General features: G+C 40.7%; 5 protein-coding genes across 6 annotated transcripts; 4 read left to right on the forward strand and 1 right to left on the reverse strand.

Annotated features, from left to right (window-relative positions):
* Positions 1-26: 26 nt before the first annotated feature.
* Positions 27-1,559, forward strand: LOC123320138 (probable phenylalanine--tRNA ligase, mitochondrial). The gene has a single exon (XM_044907337.1). It carries the CDS (start codon positions 137-139, stop codon positions 1,436-1,438), a length of 1,302 nt encoding a protein of 433 aa, XP_044763272.1. The 5' UTR covers positions 27-136; the 3' UTR covers positions 1,439-1,559.
* A 292-nt stretch (positions 1,560-1,851) lies between these two features.
* LOC123320139 (serine/threonine-protein phosphatase alpha-2 isoform) lies at positions 1,852-4,532 on the forward strand. Its single transcript, XM_044907338.1, has 7 exons — positions 1,852-2,054; positions 2,153-2,284; positions 2,433-2,673; positions 2,730-2,824; positions 2,881-3,047; positions 3,320-3,449; positions 3,514-4,532. The coding sequence occupies exons 1-7, from the start codon at positions 2,000-2,002 to the stop codon at positions 3,675-3,677; spliced, it is 984 nt and encodes a 327-aa protein (XP_044763273.1). The 5' UTR covers positions 1,852-1,999; the 3' UTR covers positions 3,678-4,532.
* Positions 4,533-4,618: 86 nt separating this feature from the next.
* Positions 4,619-5,899, reverse strand: LOC123320140 (synaptosomal-associated protein 29). The gene is made up of 2 exons (XM_044907339.1): positions 5,369-5,899; positions 4,619-5,317 (listed from the first exon to the last, which is right to left on the reverse strand). The coding sequence occupies exons 1-2, from the start codon at positions 5,774-5,776 to the stop codon at positions 4,997-4,999; spliced, it is 729 nt and encodes a 242-aa protein (XP_044763274.1). The 5' UTR covers positions 5,777-5,899; the 3' UTR covers positions 4,619-4,996.
* Positions 5,900-6,200: 301 nt separating this feature from the next.
* LOC123320135 (PAX-interacting protein 1) lies at positions 6,201-15,450 on the forward strand. 2 transcript variants are annotated; one of them, XM_044907328.1, is made up of 10 exons: positions 6,201-6,478; positions 6,562-9,823; positions 10,786-11,015; positions 11,073-11,359; positions 11,415-11,671; positions 13,569-13,676; positions 13,735-14,021; positions 14,074-14,305; positions 14,362-14,647; positions 14,708-15,450. In XM_044907328.1, exons 1-10 carry the CDS (start codon positions 6,383-6,385, stop codon positions 15,276-15,278), a joined length of 5,616 nt encoding a protein of 1,871 aa, XP_044763263.1. In that variant the 5' UTR covers positions 6,201-6,382; the 3' UTR covers positions 15,279-15,450. The 2 variants fall into 2 exon arrangements, with proteins under 2 accessions (XP_044763263.1, XP_044763264.1); XM_044907329.1 differs by having other exon boundaries at positions 11,076-11,359.
* Positions 15,451-15,817: 367 nt separating this feature from the next.
* On the forward strand, positions 15,818-19,132 carry LOC123319860 (SH2B adapter protein 2). Its single transcript, XM_044906866.1, has 7 exons — positions 15,818-16,274; positions 16,333-16,582; positions 16,644-16,789; positions 16,842-17,026; positions 17,080-17,258; positions 17,361-17,636; positions 18,762-19,132. The coding sequence occupies exons 1-7, from the start codon at positions 15,952-15,954 to the stop codon at positions 18,855-18,857; spliced, it is 1,455 nt and encodes a 484-aa protein (XP_044762801.1). The 5' UTR covers positions 15,818-15,951; the 3' UTR covers positions 18,858-19,132.
* The last annotated feature ends 114 nt before the right edge of the window (positions 19,133-19,246 follow it).

The following is a 19,246-nucleotide window of genomic DNA, read 5'->3' on the forward strand; positions in this document are numbered from 1 at the left end:
TCAAATGTCCCATTACATAACCTAAAACTTGACTGTCAAAACATTACAAAATTTTTCAAAAATCCGAAATTAGCCTTGTTTATTCTGTTATCTGGGGCTATTTGCCCATGAAAATTTAAAGGAACTCACTTGAGCAATGCTTCTCAGGAATATTTCCCACCGAACCATCACAAAAACTAAAAGTTTTCGACAATTTTCAGAAGCACATCGAGCAGTCCAACAGACCCTAACGATACAAAACCAAAACTATGCGAGAGACGATTATACAAATGTCACGGATAAAATTTTATCGCATCTTGGTAGAAACCTACACGTACAAAAGGGGCATCCGTTAGGCATGGTCTCTCAGAGAGTTGTAGACTATTTTTACACCGCTTTTCGGAATACCAGAGGAAACCCACAGTTTTCAATGTGGGACAACTTGTCGCCTGTAGTATCCGTTGAACAGAATTTCGACAGCCTTCTAATTCCTCCTGATCACATTTCTAGATCCAAAAGCGACTGTTACTACCTGAACCGTCAATATTTGTTGAGAGCTCACATGACTGCCCATCAATCAGAACTGATGAAATCAGGCTTGGATAACTTTCTTATGCTTGGAGATGTGTACAGGAGAGACGAAATAGACAGCACACACTACCCCGTCTTCCATCAAATAGACGGAGTACGTTTACGCACCAGGTCTGAACTTTTTCCTAATGACGATTCTTTGGAAATCTTCGAGTTGGGAGATTACACAGAGAGTATTGGTACTCAGGATAAACAAACCTGTCATACGATTGAAGCAGTCAAATTGTTGGAGTTTGAATTGAAAACTGTGCTTGTAGAACTTGCAAGAAGTTTATTTGGTGAGGACTTCAATTATAGGTGGGTTGATACATACTTTCCTTTCACTCAACCCTCTTGGGAGCTTGAAATAAACTACGAGGGTAAATGGATGGAAATTTTGGGATGTGGCATTATGCGTCAACCAATATTAACAAATGCTGGTATCAATAACAAAGTCGGGTGGGCATTTGGATTAGGGCTTGAAAGATTAGCTATGTGCTTATATAAAATACCAGATATCCGTCTGTTTTGGTCCACGGACAGTGGATTTTTAAATCAGTTCAAATTTGCTAAGGTGGATGCAAAAGTAATATACAAACCAGTCAGTCAGTACCCTCAATGCTCAAATGATATCAGTTTTTGGCTCCCACAAGACAAAGAATACGCTGAGAACGACTTCTACGACCTAGTGAGAACAGTTGGAGGTGATATTGTTGAACAAGTCATATTGAAAGATGATTTCAAACATCCTAAAACTGGAAAGAGAAGCCACTGCTACAGAATCGTCTACAGGCATATGGAACGCACGTTGAAGCAAGAAGAAGTTAATATTATCCATAAAAAAATTGAAGAAGAAGCTTCCAAAAGCCTTTTCGTGACTATTAGATAATAACTATACGATTTCCTTGATTTTTCTGTTAAACTATGTACAGCAAATTGTAGTATAAGTTTTGGTATAAAACCTATTTATAGAATCTGTAAATATTAAGATAATTAAAGGTAATATTACGGAACTTGTAATATTTTTTGAATTTTGAACATTTAATTCTTTTGACGTCCATTGATATTAAAAGGTATGCCAACTTAAAACTGAAATTTCACTGATTGGCATTCGCAATTTATTCTATTTATCAGCCGTATTTCTAGCCATTCGTCCAGTTTTCAGTAAAACATTCTATTTGACTATTGGATTTTCAACAGAATATTCAAAAGAATTCGTTTTAAATCGAAAGAAACATCGATTGGTTGGTGAAATTTGTAGGGACATGCGTTAATGTTGGCAGAAACGGCTGTCAAAGTCAGCCGAAATGAGAGGGTATTCGTTCTCCGCAACTGAACAATAAAAGAACGGTGAACGATCGTCTGGCTCCCCTAAATCCCATTAAATCCGAGCCATCATATATTTTTTCAACAAATTAAGTGCAAAACAGCAATTATTTTCTCAAAGGCCATGGCTGAAGCAGATAAATTGAATATAGATAGTATTATAGCCCGTCTTTTAGAAGGTAAAATTCATGAAGGTCAAATTCTGTTGACAAAAATAATGGCGTCGTATACGCCTTTATTTGTCAAGATATATTTCTTAAATTATCGAACTTTTCAGTACGTGGAGCGAGACCTGGCAAAAATGTACAACTCACGGAAACAGAGATCAAGGGCTTATGTCTGAAATCCAGGGAAATATTCTTGTCCCAACCGATACTACTGGAATTGGAAGCTCCCCTTAAAATTTGCGGTAAGTTTGCATTTCATTCATTACAGTTGTTGTCTTGGAAGTCCAGTCATGTTTGTTAATCGATTAATCCTCGATTGGATCGATATTCGTCTTGTTTGTTTCCGTTGTAGTCTTAAAAACATTGGGTTAATGATCTGTTATCTTTTAGGAGATATCCACGGTCAATATTATGACTTGCTCCGTTTGTTCGAGTACGGAGGCTTCCCACCAGAATCCAATTATTTATTTTTGGGTGATTATGTTGATCGTGGAAAGCAGTCTTTGGAAACTATCTGCTTGTTACTGGCATATAAAATCAAATACCCCGAAAACTTCTTCTTGTTACGTGGCAACCATGAGTGTGCCTCTATCAACAGAATCTATGGTTTTTATGATGAATGCAAGAGGAGGTCAGTAAACTTTATTGCTTGAATATTGGCCGTTTAATACGAGTCTTATTTTATAGGTACAACATCAAACTTTGGAAAACGTTCACAGATTGTTTCAACTGTCTTCCAGTAGCTGCAATAGTAGATGAGAAAATCTTCTGTTGCCATGGAGGTAAGTGTTAAAAACTTGAATGTTGTGCGAATTTTATTTGAAATTTTGGTTTTTAGGTCTAAGTCCAGACTTACAGTCCATGGAACAGATAAGAAGAATCATGAGGCCCACAGATGTTCCTGATCAAGGGCTGCTTTGTGATTTATTGTGGTCAGATCCAGACAAAGACCAAAACGGTTGGGGTGAAAACGACAGAGGGGTCAGTTTTACCTTTGGAGCAGAGGTAGGTGTCATTAACAATTTATTTTATTTGTTGATTCAGGTTGCGAGTTGAGTTGTAGAGAGAAAGTGAATTTTCTGATGTAATTATTCAATCAACAACTTTCTAAGTGAATGACATCTTCGAAGATGCAAGTTGTTTATATAATAGCTTCCAGTTATGGTTTTGCATAAATTTGCAAAGTGATATTGAATGATGCAAATGAGGAGTGTGTTGTCTGGTGTTTTGAATATGAATTGGAGATAAGGACATGAAAAATGGACTTTTTTTTTCAGGTTGTGAGCAAATTTTTACACAAACACGACTTTGATCTAATTTGTCGGGCACATCAAGTTGTTGAAGACGGTTACGAGTTCTTCGCCAAGAGACAGCTGGTAACGCTATTTAGCGCTCCAAATTATTGTGGTGAGTGATTGTTCGATCTTGTCATTTGAATTTGTTTGCTATTCCGGGTTTTCCCAATTTTTAGGAGAATTTGACAATGCGGGGGCGATGATGTCAGTGGACGATACGCTGATGTGCAGTTTTCAGATCTTGAAGCCAGCCGACAAGAGAAAATTCCAGTACAACACCAACTCGGGCCGACCGACAACGCCACCTCGCGGCGCGACCAACAAAAACAAAAAGAAGTGAATTCTGTCCATTTATGAACTAGGTATAAGTAATGTAAAAAGTTTTATTCGAAGTTTTAAATACTAATATTGCATAAATTCCCCCAACGCATGTTTGTCTCACTTCTGAAACCTTGTTCAGATCTGAAAACATTACTGATAGTTCCCGAACCTTTTTTCAAACCGTTCTTCAAAAGAAAAAAAAAGTGTCAGGAGTTACGATCAATATCGGGTCAATCTCTCACAAAAAAGAAACGATGTTTACTTTAAGTTTGTAATATTAGTATTTAAGGTCTAAAATCAACACAGACTAATAAGGAAAAAATTCGAATGCGCTATTATATTGTTCATTGCAGTTTTCCGTTATTCTAGACAACAAGAATATAATAGTACAGATTTGGTGCCATTTTATTGATTTTCATGTAACTCCGTTTCCTTTTTTTTGTTCGAGAATGAATAAGTTTCGTTTGGGATAGAAATTAGAGTAAACTTAGTTTAGAATCGTCGTTAATCAGTACCATCGTGTTCACAATGAATAAAATGGCAGAATCCCATCATCACGTGTTAAGAAGTAGCGGTTGTTTACGTTTTCACCTAATCGTGATTTTTTTTTCGTTGTTCCAAAAATTGTTATTCTCAGATTTATATTCCTATTTCTTTTTTTTGGTTGACGAAATTGGGGAGGGGCGTTGTTGGGGGGGAAAGACGAGTTTCGGAGGGATCTACAGTTTTTTTTTGTTCCGATCTGTTGTCACTTGATAAAAATGAATATTAGTGTTTTTTTTCCACATTTTACAAACATTCTTGTATATATGCGTTCATAATATGATTATTTCGCATAAGCCAACAAATAAATTTTATCATTTCACCCATTTAATCCAGAGTTTTATTTCTCGATATCCTAGAATAACTTCCTCGCATTTATCAATAAAAATATATTATTTGAAGTTTAAACAATACCTCAACATTGAAATTGTATATTCTCTTACATACATACATTGATATAAATTCTTACACAGCATATACAACAATATATCTCGCTTTTCCACATAAAAGGTTTGTACTGCAGAGAAGTTAAGTAATCGTCAAGCTCCATCTGAATGAATCACTTATCCAAGATCACATTTGAGTACATTTAATCACAAATACACGTGCAATCGCATTAAAAGGTGCTTTGGAAATAACAAATATAATTCTTTTAAAATCTTAAATTACATAAGAGATTTTCAGAGAAAAGTAATCGGAAAATACTTTAAACCAAAAGAAAATTTAAATATAATATTGATGATCTTTTTATTTAATTCCCCAATAGAAGAACACTCAAAATATCCACTTGCATCCTTATTTCCTCAGTATTCTCATCATATCTTTGTTTTGCTTAGCTATAGTCATATCGGCAGTTTCCGTTTTATCAACTATTGTACTAATAAGATCATTTTGAGAGTCCAGTTCGAAGGATAAATCTGTAGCTAAACCTTTGAGCCTGGATATATTCATACACATTTCCTGTAGATTAGCGTCCAGTTTGGCCTCGAAATCTTTACCGCTGGATTGTTGACGACCGTTTTCGTATTGGGTCTGTTTAAGACGTGTACTAGGGTGGTTTTCATACCGATCATACTTCTGCACTTCTTCCTTCAGAGAATTATTTGAGGAGGAAGGCTATAAAACAGAAGGAATTGAAACAATGAATGCACAAAGGGTCTTCATTACCTTCATATTGCTGGAAGTACTCGAAATTGATGGACTACTGTCGTTTCTACCGGAGACGTAGTTCTTCAAACTACTAAATACAGATCTAATACCGTTAATATGCTTCTGAGAAAACCTCAAAGTTGCGTTGATCTCGTCGAGTTGTTTATCAGTCTTTTCCAACTTTTCCCTTTGTCTCATGAGTTCTTCGGCAGTGGCTATACCTATCTGTTCAGAGTCTCTCAGGACACTTATGCTTCTCTCTGTGCTGTTTATCGTTCTTTCCTCGATTTGTTTCCTACGTTCTTGATAGGCCTGTACCTGGTTATCGAAGGCGGAGTTTTTTCTCGTGTTTTTCAAAAACGTTTCATCGTCTACGTCTTCAATTTCGAACGGGTTTGTGGATTTTTTATAGCTGTAACCCGACATTTCTTATCTTTTCAATGGCTATCTATTGTTCTTAGAATAAGGGAATACGAGTAATACAATACGAGGAAGAAAACAAAAATATGGGTATTTTTCCAAGGAATGACGTTTGTTGTTATGACATTTTGACAATTGACAGCAAACAGCTGTCATCGTTCACCAAAGTTGAGTTCCATAAGTGATAAGAACAACGTTTTAATATGAAATTCATATTAATTTGATGATAAGATGTGGTGAAATTAATAAATATTTCGTTTCTCCAAGCTGAATTCCCGTTGAAGCCTAGCTTTTTTGAATGGTGAAAGAATTTAGAAGAAAAGGGAACATACCCCATGTGGCTTTGTTCTTTGTTCAAGAAAGCAGATAAAGCTCTTCTCCTCCACAGAACACACCGATCTTGACTTACTTTATGTTCTCCTCTTCTGTGAATTGTGAAATGGAAAAATAATTTATTTATTATTATTTTTTCTTATATCTTGTTTATTTTTTAGTTATTCAGCAGCTTGTAAAAATGTTCTTCTACTGAATGTTCATTTGTGTAGTAATAAAAATACAGGCGTCATTTGAATAGCCTCAAAAGTTTAGCGGAATTGGTAATGCACCTTCAAAATGAGCGATTTAACTGAAAAATTCAAAAATTTAGAAGTGAGCAACGAGTTATTCAAAGACGTTAAGTTTTATGTTAGTGGCGAGGTTGAAGAAGAAGTAAGTATATAAGAAAATAAGGACAGCTCTCATCTAGAGTCTAGAGCATGATGCTGGTATCTACATTCAGATATATCTTTCAGGTTATCTCACTTTTAACTAAGGGGGGTGCTGATCAATCGAAGTACTTCTCAGATTTCGTCACCCATTTGATTTGCGGCGAAAACCCTGAAGAAACAGACATTATAGATGCTACAGACGTCTATGAAGTCCCAGCCGTAACACCAAAATGGATAGTAATAAGTTCACAGTTGAACAGATTAGTGAGCACCAAACCTTATCTGTTCAATCGACCACAAATATTCGCATCTAAAATTTTCTGCTTCTCTAAGGTCAAAGATGACTTGGAATCACTGTGGGCTCTGATAACCTACCAAGGTGGTAGAATCCAACTCAACTTGGATCAAAATTGTAATTATCTAGTAACAGTGGATACCAATTCTACCAAATATGAAAAGGCTCTAAGTTTAGGACCTGAGAACATATGTATTGTAACACCCGACTGGATTCTAGAGTGTATTAAGAATAAGGCGTTGATTCAGCCTGATTTGTTCCATCCTCGTCTGATAGATTGGCCTAAGCCTCCACCCCCAGTACATCATGAAAGTACAACCGCAATAACTGGGTTTGAAGAATCTGAAACTACTGAGAAAGACGGTAGTAACGACGAAGTTGCTAATTCAACACAGGCTCTATTAGAAAAACTAAAGCAGAGGATGCCTTGGAACCAGCCGGAACAACCGCAAACCACACAGCAGCAGCAACAACAACAACCGCCTAAAATGGAGCAGGTCTCGCAAATCCAAACTACTAAAATGAAAGAAATTGTACCCCCGAATGTAGTCGCGCCCAGTTTTCATCAGAAACAAGGGGAACAAGCCCAGACTCAGCAGATGTTGAGCCATCAGCAAATCTTACAAAAACTTCAGATGTCCCAATCTCAAAGTGCCAAAACGTCCATGTCCAATATCCCTCAACAAATGACTCCCGAGCAGCAACAGATGGTTCAGAATGCTCTTCAGCAAGCGCAGCAGAACATTCATTCTCAAAGATTGAGCCAGCAAAATTTGATGAGCACACAGCAACAACAGAACACGATACAATCATCACAGATCGGTTTTTCTCAGCAAAACGTCCAGCAGTCTCAACAGGGCTCACAGCAACAAGCGCCCCTTCAATCGCCGTCACCTCTACAACAGAGTCCGGTGGCCCAGCAAGGTCCTAGAGCTGTTCTTCATCATCTACCTCAGGGGCAACAATTGCAGTTTCAACAGAGCAACACTATTAACCGAAATATAAACAGGCCATCGTTACAACAGCTCAGGGGACAGTTGGGTACAACTCAACTCCAACAACAGCTACTGCAACAGCAACAGCAAAGACTGAACCAACAGCAGCAGCAGCAACAACAGCAACAGCAACAAAACGTGCTGCAGAGAACCCAGTTGACTCTCCAACAACAACAGCTTCTTCAACTGCAGCTGCAACAAGGTCAAATCAGTCAAGCAAGACAGTTATTGCAGCAGAACCAGCAACAAATCAATCTCAACCAAAATCAATCCATTCAGCCCACTTCGATCAGTCAAAACCAACAGATTTTGAGCGGAAACCAAATGATAAATACCCAACATTTGACTCCAAACCAATTATCACAGCTGCAAAATAGAGCGCAACAGTTGAACCAGCAGAAACTGACTCAGAACCATCAGATAAGCCAACTACTCGCTCAACGGCAAGCCCAACTCAATCAAAGGTTGGGCCATCAGTTAACTCCCGATCAACTCTTGCAGAACCAACAAATTGGTCAACCCCAGCTGGCGGGACAGCAGATGAATCAGAACCAGCAGATCCAACTCAATCAGAATCGTATGGTCAATCAAAATCAACAGCATTTGCAGCAGTTGAAGTTGGTTCAACAACAGCAACAGTCCCAGCAGACGATCGGTCAGAATCAGCAATTGGGACAGAATGTCATGGACCACGGTCAAATCGGACAAGTGGATCAGCAGATGGGTCAGATGCAGCAGCAACAAACCCAAATCGGACAGGTTCAGATCGGAAACAACCAGCAGATTAATCAGGGTATGGTTCAAAATCAGCAGATCGGTCAAGGCATGGTTCAGAACCAACAGATCAATCAGTCCTTGGGACAGAGTCAACTTAATCAGAATCAGTTGAGCCAAAACCAGCTCAATCAAGGACTAGGCCAAAATCAGCTGGTACAAGGACAGTTAAATCAAGGTTTGACCCAGAACCAGCAGCAATTAAACCAGGGTTTAACACAGAACCAGCAGCAGTTGAACCAGGGTCTACCCCATCAGCAGCCCGTTAATCAGGGTTTGAACCAGAGCCATCAATTGGTTCAAGGTAACATGAATCAAAACCAACAGCTGTTGCAATCTTTGGGCCAGAATCAGCAGCTGAACGAGTCTCTCGGTCAGTCCCAGCAGATGACCCAAACGCAGAGATTGCTGCAGAGTCAGCAGCTGAATCCTCAAATCACACAAACGCAGGCGTTGAACCAGACCGAGCAGTCCCAGCAAGTCGTCCATAATCAGCAGCAATTGACCGAGACACCCAGACAGCAGATAAACGTCGGTCTGAATCACATCTTGAACCAGCAGATCAATCAGGGTCAGCAGAGGCTGAACCAGACCCAGCTGATCAATCAGCAGTTGAACCAGCTGAATCAGCAGTTGAGTCAGAGCCAGATAAGTCACCAGCAGATTCCCCAGAGTCCCATAGCGCAGAATCCGAACCAGCAGTTCGGAAACATAATTCAGCAGCAGCAACAGCAGATGCAAAACCAACAACAGCAGATACTGAGCGGGAATTCATTGACGCAGGTTAGACAGGTGGTCGGGAGCAATCAGCAGATAATTCAACAGCAGCAACAACAACAGTTTGGACAGAATCAGCAGCAGTTCGGTCAACAGCAAGAGGGGACCAATCAGGGTCAAATTCTGCTCAATCAGCAACAGAATCAGTTCGGACAGCAGGTGCAGGGTCAGCAGGGTATACAGCAGACTCGACCTTTGTTGCAGCAGCAACAGCTCTGGGCTCAGCAACAACAGACCCAACAACAAGCACCGGGACAGTCTCAGATCCCCAGGCAACCGTTGAACGTGCAGCAGGGGCAAAGGGTGCAGTGGCCCCCCGGTAGTCAGCAGGGACAGGGGGTGCAGCCTAGGCAATTCATACATTTGGATGCTCAGACTCACAACCAGCTGCAGAAGATGCCTCCGGAGCAGCAGGCCTTGTTCATCGCAAGGTTGCAGCAGAAGCAGAGGCAGCTGTTGTTGAAGCAGGCGCAGCAGAGGGGGGCCGGTCATATTTTGATCAGGGGTGAGTAAATTTGACTAATTGGAAGCTAATTGGTTTATATTTTTTTGTGGAGCATTGAAAATTTATACTTAGAGAGGGAGAGATGACGAAATTTTTTGATTTACATCAATTTCTTTCATATAATATGAATAAGTCATTATTTTCTCTTTACCTTCGTATCAGATCGCATCTACGCTCGTGTCGTTTTCAATGGGATTGTTCTGATTTTTTTTTATCGCAGAAATGTGCCTCACATGTTGTTTTTTTCGAGTTTCGTCATGTTTTCATCGACATCTTTTACGGAATTCTCTCTCCTTTCAATTTTGGACGTGGGATAACTAACATCCCGAAAAATTGTTCGATTTTTCCCGTTCTTTTTTGTGTGTTTTGACGGGATGACTAGGATCCCAAGTTTCGATTTGTCATTTTTGAAAAAAACTAGCGAAAGTAAGTACATTGATATAAAAACATTGTAACTCTTGAGTGTTCTGTTTGTTTTCACTTCACTATTGGTTTCTTGTAATAACTAAACTGTGTGTGGAGAAAATTCTTTGAATATAACAAGAATGAACCTACTAAAAATGTTTTTAATCCATGGTTTTATCATTCGGCAAACAACAAAAACACATCATTCTTGATAAATGAAAAGAATAGAACGGATATCATTTGAACACAATCAACTGCCTAATAATCTTTTGGAGTGTCTGAAAAAATTAGATTCTCTGGGATTTGAGTGCTCTTTCAATGTTAATTTGAAATAAATCGTTCTAGAAATTTCTTTTTCATGACAGACTTGGAAAAATCACTATCGGTACCACAATCTATCGAGTAATCATGAAAGATATTTATCTGAGAATCCAAACTCGTCTAGTTGGAGATTGCCCAACATCTAATTCCTCGACCAAGCCCTAATTTCCAGAGATTGTGGATGAATTTTCCCTCCGAGTAATAACAACCTTCTGAGCCTGTTTTAACGATTCCAGGTCCTGTACCTGCCGGTCTTAACCCCCAACAGCAGATGGCGTGGTTGCAGCAACAGGCCAACAAGCAGGGCGTCGTTTTACCCACCAATTTGCAACAGCAGACCGTCACTTCTACCACCATGAACCAACAGCCGGGACCGTCCAGTGCTCCGGGACCTTCCGGCCTCAACCAGACCCCCGGCTTGAGCCCCATACAGCAGTCAGCGCACGCGCAGGAGCAAAAGCTCAAAGTAAGGGAGGAAATCAATTTTTTTTCAAGAGTCTTTAATTTAACGTCTTTTCTTCAGCAGTTGAGGCTGCAACAGTTGCAGAGGGAGCAGCTGCAGAAGGCGGCCGCCACGCCGTCCCTGCAGCAATCCCAGCAGGCCATAGCCAGACCGATGTCCCAGGCTCCTGTTGCAGAACCTCAGGTCCCCATCCAAGACCCATCGGTGGGACAGAGCCAGGTCCTCGTCAACCCTAAGACCAAGACAGCCCTGGCGAATATGCTGAGTATCAGGCTCCAGAGCGGGGGTAACGCCGTGGGGGCCCCACAGGACGCCATACCCGAACCTTCCGCGGCTGGTACCTTGAGGTGAGTCCCAAACGATTTTTTTTTAACCTCGTATCACTTCCCCCAACGTTTGCAGGTTGATGACGGCCCAGCATAACGCCTCGCTGAACGCCAACAGCAGACCGTTGGACCTGCTGGCCATGCAGCAACAACGCAGGGCCTTGGCAGGCCCCAGTGGTAGCGATATAAGGCCCCCCGCGCCCCAGAACCTACCGGCGGCGCCTCAGGTCGAACAGCAGGCGCAGTCCTCTTCGAAGGCGGCTTCTGCGGCTTCTTCTGTGCCCGTGCAGCATAGGCCGGGGCCCTTTTATGGACACAACCCAAATCTGAAACGTAAGTTGTGAATTTTTGCCCCCAAGTTGGTTTCGGGGTGGATTCGGGGAACTCTGGCATTTTGTTATTGTGGGGGGGTGTTTTTGTCACGTTCGTTTTTCATTTTTAGGTGGTAGAGTTGTTTTCGTGCCAGAGTCGGATGCCGTTATGTGTCTCAAGTTGGAGAAACTACGGTTAGAGATCAGAAAGTTAGAGTTGGATGTTATGGAGAAGGAGAGGGCTCTTGGTTTGGATCGTTGATTGATAGTTTTTCGAAAATTCGCGTAATTTTATGTTTGTGTAAGGTGTTTGTTGCTATAACGTAAATAAGTGTAACTTTATAATTGTAATATAAGCTATATGTTTGATAGGAAACTACTTTGAAAATTACTCTTATTTGAAGAGGGAAATAAAATCATTTTTCGCTATTTTATAAATATTTCTCTTAAGATCTCCAAGAGCACCTCCTTCTTGAAATGTCATCAACTATGCTGCAACCGTTCCATCTTGAAATTTTTTAACTGACCCCATCTTTTTGGAAATTTTTTGATTGTCACCGTTGGAGTAGTTTTTTCCTCAATGAAAGTAACCGTAGATGGAAATATGATACATATTCTGAAAGAGCAACTCTTCTAGTTAAAAATCTGAAAATTTTATCGAGCTCGATGCAGTCTTTTGGTCTTGATGATTATTCAAGTGATTCTATTTGGAAATTTTTTTATAGTCACCGTTAGAGTGGTTTTTCTTTCAATAAAAGTAACCGTAGATGGAAATGTGATACATATTCTGAAAGAGCAACTCTTCTAGTTAAAATTCTGAAAATTTTTTGGAGCTCGATGCAGCCTTCCGGTCTTGATGATTATATTTAAGTGATTCTATTTGGAAATTTTTCTATAGTCACCGTTAGAGTGGTTTTTTCCTCAATGAAAGTAACCGTAGATGGAAATGTGATAGATATTCTGAAAGAACAACTCTTCTAGTTAAAAATCTGATAATTTTTTGGAGCTCGATGCAGCCTTCCGGTCTTGATGATTATATTTAAGTGATTCTATTTGGAAATTTTTCTATAGTCACCGTTAGAGTGGTTTTTTCCTCAATGAAAGTAACCGTAGATGGAAATGTGATAGATATTCTGAAAGAACAACTCTTCTAGTTAAAAATCTGATAATTTTTTGGAGCTCGATGCAGCCTTCCGGTCTTGATGATTATATTTAAGTGATTCTATTTGGAAATTTTTCAATAGTCACCGTTCAAGTGGTTTTTTCTCTCAATAAAACTAACCGTAGATGGAAATGTGATAGATATTCTGAAAGAGCAACCCTTCTAGTTGAAAATCTGAAAATTTTTTGGAGCTCGATGCAGCCTTTCGGTCTTGACAATTATATAAGTGATTCTATTTGGAAATTTTTTGATAGTCACCGTTCGAGTGGTTTTTGTCTCAATAAAAGTAACCGTAGATGGAAATGTGATACATATTCTGAAAGAGCAACCTTTCTAGTGATAAATCTCAAAATTTCATCCATCTCGGTGACCTTGAAGAGTCATAGTTACTTTTTGTAACTATGACTCTTCAAGGTAGACTACCTTGAAGAGTCAAGCTAGGAGTTAAAAAAAGTAACTATGACTCTTCAGGGTAGTCGGGGGCATTTGGCTACCTAAGAGAGTCATAGTGACTTTTTGTAAATATGACTCTTTAAGCTAGCCAAATGCCCCTGACTACCTTGAAGAGTCATAGTTACTTTTTGTCCCAAAATTAACTTTAACAACTTTCGACACGCGTATCTCGCAGAAAAATCATCCTAGATCCGAATGTGTTACATATTCTGAAAGAGCAAATCTTCTAGTTAAAAATCTGTGAATTTTATGGAGCTCGATGCAGCCCTTCAGTCTCGACATTCAACCAATCTCTTGTTCGCAGTGCCGGAGGACAAATTCTTCTTGGGCTGCGTCTTTGTCGTGGTAGAAGTCCAGGACATTCTCAAGCGCATGATGCCAAACTTCAAGGAAAAAGTCGAATACCACGGCGGTAAGTCCCACCACCCCATCGTAAAATCGCATTAAAAAAAACCCTTTCGATCCATCAGGGGAGGTGGAGAAGCAGTACTGCGCCAGGGTGACCCACGTGCTATGCCTCACGCAGCGTCACGGCATCGTCATGCAGGCCCTCAGGGACTGCAAACGCTGCGTCACCCTGTACTGGCTGGAGGACGTCATCAGGAAGGAGCAGCTGCTGCCCCCTTGGATAGCCCTGCACGTGCCGGCCATGTACATCGACACGCACCCCTGCGCCAAACATCTCATCACCACCGTCGGCTTCGAGGGCAAGGAGAAGGGCAGGGTGCAGCAGATGATCCTCAACACCGGCGCCAAGGTGAGAAAACCCACCCTAAAAGTCATAAGATTATTCGTTACTTAATTTTCAGTACACGGAGTACATGTCCAAACACAACACCCTGTTGATAGCTGCTAAACCGAAGGGGAACAAGTGCAAGAAGGCCAAGAACTGGAACATCCCCATCCTGAACCTGCAGTGGCTCACCGACATCCTGTTGGGTAACTACGGCGCGTTGCAGCAGATCGACAACGCCATCTATCAGCAGTTCACCGACCCGCCCAACTTCAGCTTCGACCCCAAGGTGTGTCCCAACATAATGCGTGAGTACCTCGATCTCAACCTTGAAACCCTGAAAACTTATCGTCGTTGCCCACAGACGGTTGGAAGATGCCGATAAACATATCCCAAGACACCTACGAGAAGGTTAAGAAGTCCACAGCTGAGGCCAAGAAGGGTAGACAGCTGGAGGTCGAAGAGGAAACGGACGATGATGACGACGACGACGATGACGATACGACCTCTGATGATGACGATAGCTACGACGAGGTGGACGAAGAGGGGGACGCCATGGTGACAGACCAGGGTACTGCGCAGAATCCGGAGTACAACATCATGTTCACCAGCATACCCTCATCCCTACAAGACTTGGTCGAGATCGTAAAGTAAGTTTGCTTCAAGATTCACCCTGTAAACGGCCATAATATTGAGCTATTTGTCCCTAGGAGCCTGGGGGGAAGCGTGACCAACGATGCCAACGCTTGCACGCACCTGGTGATGCAGGACCCGGAACGTACCATCAAGCTGTTGCTGTGCCTGCCCAGGCAGATACCAGTAGTGCCAGTCAAGTGGTTGCGGGACTCCAAGGCGGCCGGGAAATTCCTAGACCCCTCCCAGTACCCCTTCCAGAAGGTGGCCGGCTTCAATCGACGCTACAACTGCGATCTCAACGCCCTCTTGCGGAAGGAAAACCGCGATAAGGTCCTTCAAGGCAAGAGTTTCTGGGTGACGCCCAGGGTCTTCCCGAACGAACGCATGGTGCGCAGGGTGATACAGAGCTGCGGGGGGGTGGTGGAGGAGGTGAGGAGGACGGCCGCCCAGATCGAGGCGACCAATCAGACGGCGCCCCACAGTTACTTCATAGTGACGGTGGAGGAGGACGTGCATCTCACCGGCGATCTGCTGCGTAACAAGAAGGAGAAGGTCAAGTATATCTGCAACACTGAGCTGGTTTTCCACGCCGTTATGACGCAGAAGATCGTTGTGGACCCGTGGACGATCAACGTCAGGTCCTAGTTTATTTCTTTAAAAGACTGAAACTCGACGAAGTCTGGCAACGTCCGTTTTTTAACGAGATCTGCTGGCTTTGTTGGGACTGGAGGTTAGGTCGAGGGGACGCTCTTCGGTCTACTCCATAGGATACTTTCATGTTATAATGTTTTTGGAAATTATAAATTTTTGAAATGAAGCTATTTTTTATTCTCCCACTCACTAACCGTATCTTCGTTACTTTTAATATCCCACAGTTGAAAATTCAAGCTTTATTTCTTGTTAATGACGAAAAACGGTTAACTGTGGCAACGTTGAAACGTCAATTTCCTAACCTAAAACGTCATCGATATTCAAAAAGTCCCAAGTCAATGTCGACAAGACGAAGACTATGTATGAAACATTTGTTGATATAAATATTGTAAAATATACCTTTATGAAATAATAAATACAACATACGGTTTTCTCCCACTCATTTGCAAGCCAAATTTTTCAATTATTTTCCTTTTATCGAAAAATTTAGTATTTCTGTGAACTGAACCACAGAAAAATTCATATGTCAGTTTGTCTGTGGTCAGTTCAAAGAATGGCGTCCGATGTTTGAGTCGTGTACATGTCAAAACAAACACTAATTTCGAGTAATAAACATAAGTGACACAAATATTTAAAATGCCCTATTAAGTTGAATTGATAACGCAAAATGGCCACAGCATTAGAGTCTCCGATGGGTGATAACGCCTGGATAGAATTCTGCGAGAGACACGCTAATGCGGCGGCACAGGATTTTTCCAAAAGCTGTGCCCACTTCATAAATCACAACTTGAGTGAACACAACAAGAATCTCCTAACACACAAGGACTTTTTACGGAAATTCATCGAGAGTTTTAGTGAACAATTCGAAGTAGATTACAACAGGAGGCAGTTGCAGGGTAGTAAGTCTGTGAATGGTAGCTTGAAGCATGAAGAAACCTCAGAGAATGAGGAAGGTTCCCCCAAAATGCAACACAAACCGTTTTTCAGAAGGTATTATTCAATTACTTCATTGAATGTCTTAATTTACATCAATTTATTGTTATTTTAGGCTTAGTTTTAAAATGTTGCGAAGGGGGTTCCATAAGCAGCACTCGGATGAAATAGACTTAACACACAATAAAACAAAACTTGCCAAAATAGTTGTAGAATGTAGAAAAGAAGGAATCGTTAATTACTCAACTCCAGAGAGCTTGGATCAAACTGGTAGTCCCCAGAGATGGGAAAAATGCCGTTTAGCTCTAGTTAAAGCCGTAGGCGGATACATGTTGGAATTTTACTGCCCTCCCAAAAGTTCAAAGGTACCAATTTACACTTGATCCTGGTATTTCTCGAGATCTAAGAATATCTCTCTTGTTACAGCCAAGAAGTGGTGTTTTTTGTGCTCTTATAGTTGAAGTTAGAGAAACCACAGCGTTAGAAATGCCCGACCATGAGAACACGTTCGTTTTGAAGGCTGTTAACAATCTGGAATTCGTCATAGAAGCTCAGGACACAGACGATATGCGGTAAAATCCATCAATCCAATTACTGTCGAAATCTATGAATATTTCCTTGTAGGTCCTGGCTAGCCACTATAAAATACTGCATGAGGGCTACCTCCGGAACTGACGGCATGAGTGGCGATGGCATGACCAGAGACTACCAGGGTCACGCCCCCGAACTGCCTCCCAGACATATTCTGGGACGAGACAGACTTTCTTCCAGCAGTAACTTTGAGATTTGCGCCAATGAAGCTGCCCAAAGTAAGTAACGAAATTCGAACTCTTCCCACCATCATCATTCGTTTCTTTTGCAGCAATGATGGAGACCGACATTGGCCAAACTCTGAAGAAAGAATACTGGTTCCACGGTACTTTGGGCAGGTCCGAAGCTACACAATTGGTCCTGCACGGGGGCACGCAAAGTCACGGTCTGTTCTTGGTCAGACAGAGTGAGACGAGGACTGGGGAGTTTGTCCTCACCTTCAATTTTCAGGTAGACATAGAATTTTATTTCATTCGCTGTCAAGTGTCAATTGTCACTCATTTGTCACTTGTCATTCGACGATTTTTTTTAAATCGTTTTTTTCCTGTCCAGGGGCGTGCTAAGCATCTGAGAATGACGATAAACGATCAGGGTCAGTGCAGAGTCCAGCACTTCTGGTTCCAGTCGATCTACGAAATGTTGGAGCACTTCCGCAACCAGCCGATCCCCCTGGAGAGCGGCGGTAACTCTGACGTCACCCTGACCGACTATGTGATCAATCAGAACGCCATGGGGGCCCTGCAGTCGTCTATGGAACGCAGGAACCAGTCGGGTCATCAAACGACAAACGGAGAGAGGAGGGTGCCTCCCATACCCGAAATCAGACAAGTGAGATGAAAAAGATATTATTGTTGTTGAACTCTGTAATTTAAGACAGTCTCTGCCATTTTTTCTATAACGATAGATCGGTGGATGTTCGTTGCATGTCGTTTGGTGCTGTGGTACCAGGGAAATGACGAATATTACGAATTTCGGGTCCTTAAAATGTGTTGTCGACGAGATAGAGATCCAAAGAATTGTGCAATTTACGTCGAAAGAGAGGTTTTGGCTGTGCTACAAACGCTTGCGATGTTTCGAATGCTTAACGATTTTGCTGGTACCACAAGAGCGTAGAATAAAATCAAATGCCTTTTTTTCAGTAATACAGTTTAGTTTTGTGTTCTTGTCGAAAGTTCTTCTACCTCGAATTCTCTATTTAAGAACCTTGTTCATTTTTATACTGAAGATCTCTTTCAACTTTTATCGATTTTCTCCTCTCATTGTTCTTCTAGACACTTGTAGATATGTTACCTTCCTATTTTAATTTATTTAATAATGTTGTAAATAGTTTGGTGTGGCCTCAAATTCACGTGATTTAATTTCACGTGAGTTTGATCTACTTTCCGCAGTGACAAATTAGATTAGTTATTTTTAGTTGTGTATGCATTTCTTGAGATTCCAATAAGTTGATTGTAAATATTCGGCTAATAAAAAGATTGAGGAAGATTGGAAGTAACTGGATATATTTTAACAATTGTATTTTGTTATATAATCTTGTTGATTTTGTTTAATTTATTTTTGTAGTTTTTCAACTTACTCCTCTGTTCACCCTCTAATTGAAACATCCATTATTTTTAAGTACAAATGTGTAAATATAACTTCTTAATTGCTCATTTTCTTTCAATTCATTAATGTCCTTTTCCAGTGTTTTTTTTAAGATGACGAATGTGAAAAAGGCATTTTATTTTCGGCAGAAAGCTTTGCTGCTGAATGCTGCTTGCAGACTCCGCTGCTTTCGCTTAGAAACAATGAGACCATCAACTACCATAAGAACAATTTAGTCCAAGACCAGAAATTTTTTAAACCGAACTTTTTTTCTTCCAACAAAATTTAACTGAACAAAAGTCATCATCTAGCGGCATGTTCGAATATTTGTCTGTCCAACTCAATAATATCGCAACTGCAAATTTTTAGGTACAAACTGGAAATGGTAGTGTCCGTACCCAAGAACCCGAAGTAAGCAACGAAACCCCTGGACGAGCTGTAGATAACCAGTACAGTTTCGTGTAAAATTGGAGAAATTCGTTAGAAAATATTAAGGATATATGTCAGGAAAAAGATATCAAGAAAAGAATGAAAAAAATTCAAAACAATTCTAATTTTGCCATCTGTTTCTTTGAGTCATCCAATTTTGTCGAATATTGTAAACGTTTTGGAGTTCCCGAAAGATACACACTGTCAAGACTCAACAATTTTAATATAATTGTGATTAATTATTTTGTTGTTGCTGAGTGATAATTTAAGGAGGAAAATTGTTATGAATCGATAATAAAACATCGAAATATTTTGGTTTTGCTTTTCCTTCCGGGAAATTTGAAATCTTGTTGCAGCGCGTTGCTCCGCAAGTTGGGGGAATCCCTTCTGTATCTCCGGGGAATCCCAGACTTTCCACCTGATTT

The sequence above is a fragment of the Coccinella septempunctata genome, chromosome 9 (genome assembly GCF_907165205.1).
Source record: "Coccinella septempunctata chromosome 9, icCocSept1.1, whole genome shotgun sequence".
NCBI lineage: Eukaryota > Metazoa > Arthropoda > Insecta > Coleoptera > Coccinellidae > Coccinella > Coccinella septempunctata.